This window comes from Oncorhynchus masou, chromosome 19, assembly GCF_036934945.1.
Source record: "Oncorhynchus masou masou isolate Uvic2021 chromosome 19, UVic_Omas_1.1, whole genome shotgun sequence".
In the NCBI taxonomy this organism is placed as follows: domain Eukaryota; kingdom Metazoa; phylum Chordata; class Actinopteri; order Salmoniformes; family Salmonidae; genus Oncorhynchus; species Oncorhynchus masou.
In genome coordinates, this window is record NC_088230.1 from 24,515,595 (window position 1) to 24,518,860 (window position 3,266).

The 3,266-nt window shown below is 44.7% G+C and overlaps 1 protein-coding gene across 1 annotated transcript; it reads right to left on the reverse strand.

Annotated features, from left to right (window-relative positions):
- Window positions 1–696: 696 nt before the first annotated feature.
- On the reverse strand, window positions 697–1,991 carry LOC135505576 (probable G-protein coupled receptor 139). The gene is made up of 2 exons (XM_064924643.1): window positions 1,896–1,991; window positions 697–1,742 (listed from the first exon to the last, which is right to left on the reverse strand). The coding sequence occupies exons 1-2, from the start codon at window positions 1,966–1,968 to the stop codon at window positions 733–735; spliced, it is 1,083 nt and encodes a 360-aa protein (XP_064780715.1). The 5' UTR covers window positions 1,969–1,991; the 3' UTR covers window positions 697–732.
- Between the last annotated feature and the right edge of the window lie 1,275 nt (window positions 1,992–3,266).

Here is a 3,266-nt window from a genome sequence, read left to right on the forward strand (position 1 = left end):
TACCCCAAGCGACTTCCAGCTGTAATCGCAGCAAAAGGTGGCGCTACAAATTATTAACTTAAGGGGGCTGAATAATTTTGCACGCCCAATTTTTCAGTTTTTGATTTGTTAAAAAAGTTTGAAATATCCAATAAATGTCGTTCCACTTCATGATTGTGTCCCACTTGTTGTTGATTCTTCACAAAAAAATACAGTTTTATATCTTTATGTTTGAAGCCTGAAATGTGGCAAAAGGTCGCAAAGTTCAAGGGGGCCGAATACTTTCCCAAGGCACTGTATTGGCCATTGAAAGGCTTTGAAGTCACTGGTCGGCCATCGGCCATATTGTCCCTTCCCAGTAGGAGCAGTCATCCATAGGAATGAATGGAATTCTACAGTATTTCAATTCAATGGTTCAAGGACAAAATTATATGTATTTAAGTATTTTTAGTTGTTGTAGTGGGAACGGTAACATTAGTACTCTCTAAAAAACGACTTAAAGGAATTTAAAGAAATATATTTTTATATTTCGCTCACATAACATAATTTAAAAGTTTACATTAAGGTGTCGGTAATACGATAAACGTGTCAAAAACTAATGTAGACATTGCATTTCTATAGCTTCCAAATCTTTTTTTTACAATGGAGGAGAAGTTCCAAGATGGCTGTGCAGTGGCTTCAATATAGTGCCTCCTGTCAGGCATCCAGGGTTTATACACATCATTGTCCTTTCCCCCTCCATTCTCTTCCTCTCTACTGGGTCTGTTTGAGGTTGGTGAGGACTACAGTGATGGGGTCTCTGGTCGGCGGTGTTTTATGGTCCACCAGAGAGAACACCTTCATTGTGGTCTGGGTGAGGAAGGAGGCCAGCTCTCGGGCCTTGGACTTGCAGGTGAGTGTGTGGATCAGCTCCTGGCGGAAGCCCCGGCTCACCATGCAGTAGAGCAGGAAGTTGGTGGTGGAGTTGAGGCTCTGCAGCATGTTGGCCAGGTCACTAATCAAGTTGATGGGAATGCGGTAGTCGTTCCGGTCAAACCAGTCGTGGTTGTACTTGGTGCGCAGGATGCAGTAGGTGACGAAGCGTGGCAGGCTGAGCACCACGAAGGACACAGACACTGTGCCCAGCAGGAAGATGGTCCTCCGCACCATGCCCTTGGTGCTCCCCCCTCGCATGACCCTCCGCTGCTCGTTGGTAAACATCTTTCTGGCACGGTTCAGGTGGTGGCCGATCAGCGAGTTGAAGATGATGACCAGGATGATGGGGATGCCACCGGAGAGGAACGTAGTGACCCACACCAGGACAGTAGAATAGATATGGCCCCTGTAGTGACACCAGGGCAGAGTCACATTCTTCCCCTCTATGGTGAAATTCTTCGGCGTCACCACGTTGATCCAGCCCATGGGCACGGAGGCCAGGTGGGAGACCAGGATGATAGACACACAGGTCAGCCTAGTAACCTTGGCCTGGGAAAAGTGCTGCTTGGCGGACGTGCTGCTGAGGACCAGGTAGCGTTCGATGGTAAACACCACCACGATCCAGGAGGAGCTGTACAGGGAGCCGTACTGCAGGAAGCCCATGATGCCGCAGGCCGGATGGGAGTGCCAGAAAGGCAGCAGCTGCCAGAAGGTGAGCGTCAGGTCCAGCAGGATGACCCACACCAGGTAGAAGGTGTCCACGATGGCCAAGCAGCTCAGGTAGATGATGGCCGTGTCAGACATTCCACACTTCCGGAAGCAGATCATGTAGAAAGTGAAGAGATTGGCTGAGGAACAAGAAATAGAATGCCATCCCGTTTTGAGTTGTGACATTTCCTTTTCAATTGCTCTCACAATAATTCATGAAAACAAGTTTGAAACATCACACAGACACAAATAGATTTAGGAAACAGCACAAACAAGATAGAAGATTCACACACCTGGGATCCCCAGAATGCAAAGCAAAGGGTAGTAGACCTTCTGAACTGTGATGAAGCCACTGTCCCCCTCCATGTTTCCGTCCTCCTCCTTAGCACCAGGCAATAGCAGATAAGGTAATGCCTGCAATAAACCCATTAATGTTAGCTGGATGGGAGGACATTATTGATACAGAGATGAGCACAGTGTAATAAACAATATGTGGAGAAGGACCGAGAAGGGTTACTTATTTCTCCCCCCAAAAAATTTTGGTTTTTACTAGGCCTTTATGGATATATTATGATTGGGGTTGGCTATTTGTTGACGAGATGTTAAGGGTCAATTTCAATGAGAAGAGGAAGCACTCAATCAGATTCGGCAGACTTCATGATCACGATCAAGATTCCATACATCTCAAGACAAGGATTAACGTATGGGCAGCATTTGATTCAGTGTCATATACTGTGAAATATTATGAAACTGATGATGACCTGAAAATGAAAGAGAGCCGCACACTCTAGGAGCTCAGATGCAAACATTTAATTACCAACGTTTCGACAGCCAAGCTGTCTTCATCAGGGTATAATCACAAACACTGCGGGATGACGCGTTTATGTAGTGTCAAAAGACACAGGTGTCTGTAATCATGGCCAAGAGTGGCCTAATATCATTGGTTAATTATCAAAAATTAAAATGTCATACAAAGAACAGCATACAAACAACAAATGGATAGCATACGATCATAAATTCATTTGACTACAAAAGCTTACAAACAATTACAATGGCAAAGTCACAATAATCACAAGAATGGCTTCAGATCAAAGTCTACGCTGAGACCGAAGGGAGCAAGGGTCTTTAAGTTAAAGATCCAGGCAGCCTCTCGTTTTAACAATAAATTATCAAGGTCACCCCCTCTCCTAGGGAGGGTGACATGTTGTATGCCAATATAACGCAGAGACGAAATCGAGTGGCCTGCCTCCAAGAAGTGGGCCGCAACTAGACAAGTAAAGTTTTTACACCCAATGGTGCTAAGATGCTCTGAGATACGTACTTTTAATTTGCGCTTTGTTTTACCCACATCATTTTGACCACAAGGACAAGTTATAAGATAAATAACTGCCTTAGTGGAGCACATGATAACACCTTTAATTGGGATCTGTTTCCCTGTTTGTGGGTGTTTGAAGGATCTACATTTATATATAAGTGCCATTGCATTGAGCACAGCCATTACATTTGTAATTTCCATCCAGTAGGGGAGCAAATAGACGTTGTTCAAGAATATCTTGGGGTAGTAAATCAGAGTGTACCAATTGGTCTCTGAGATTTCTGCCCCGCGAGAATACGACTAAGGGAAGGTCCGAAAACACATTACCGAGACTATAAAATTCAATTTT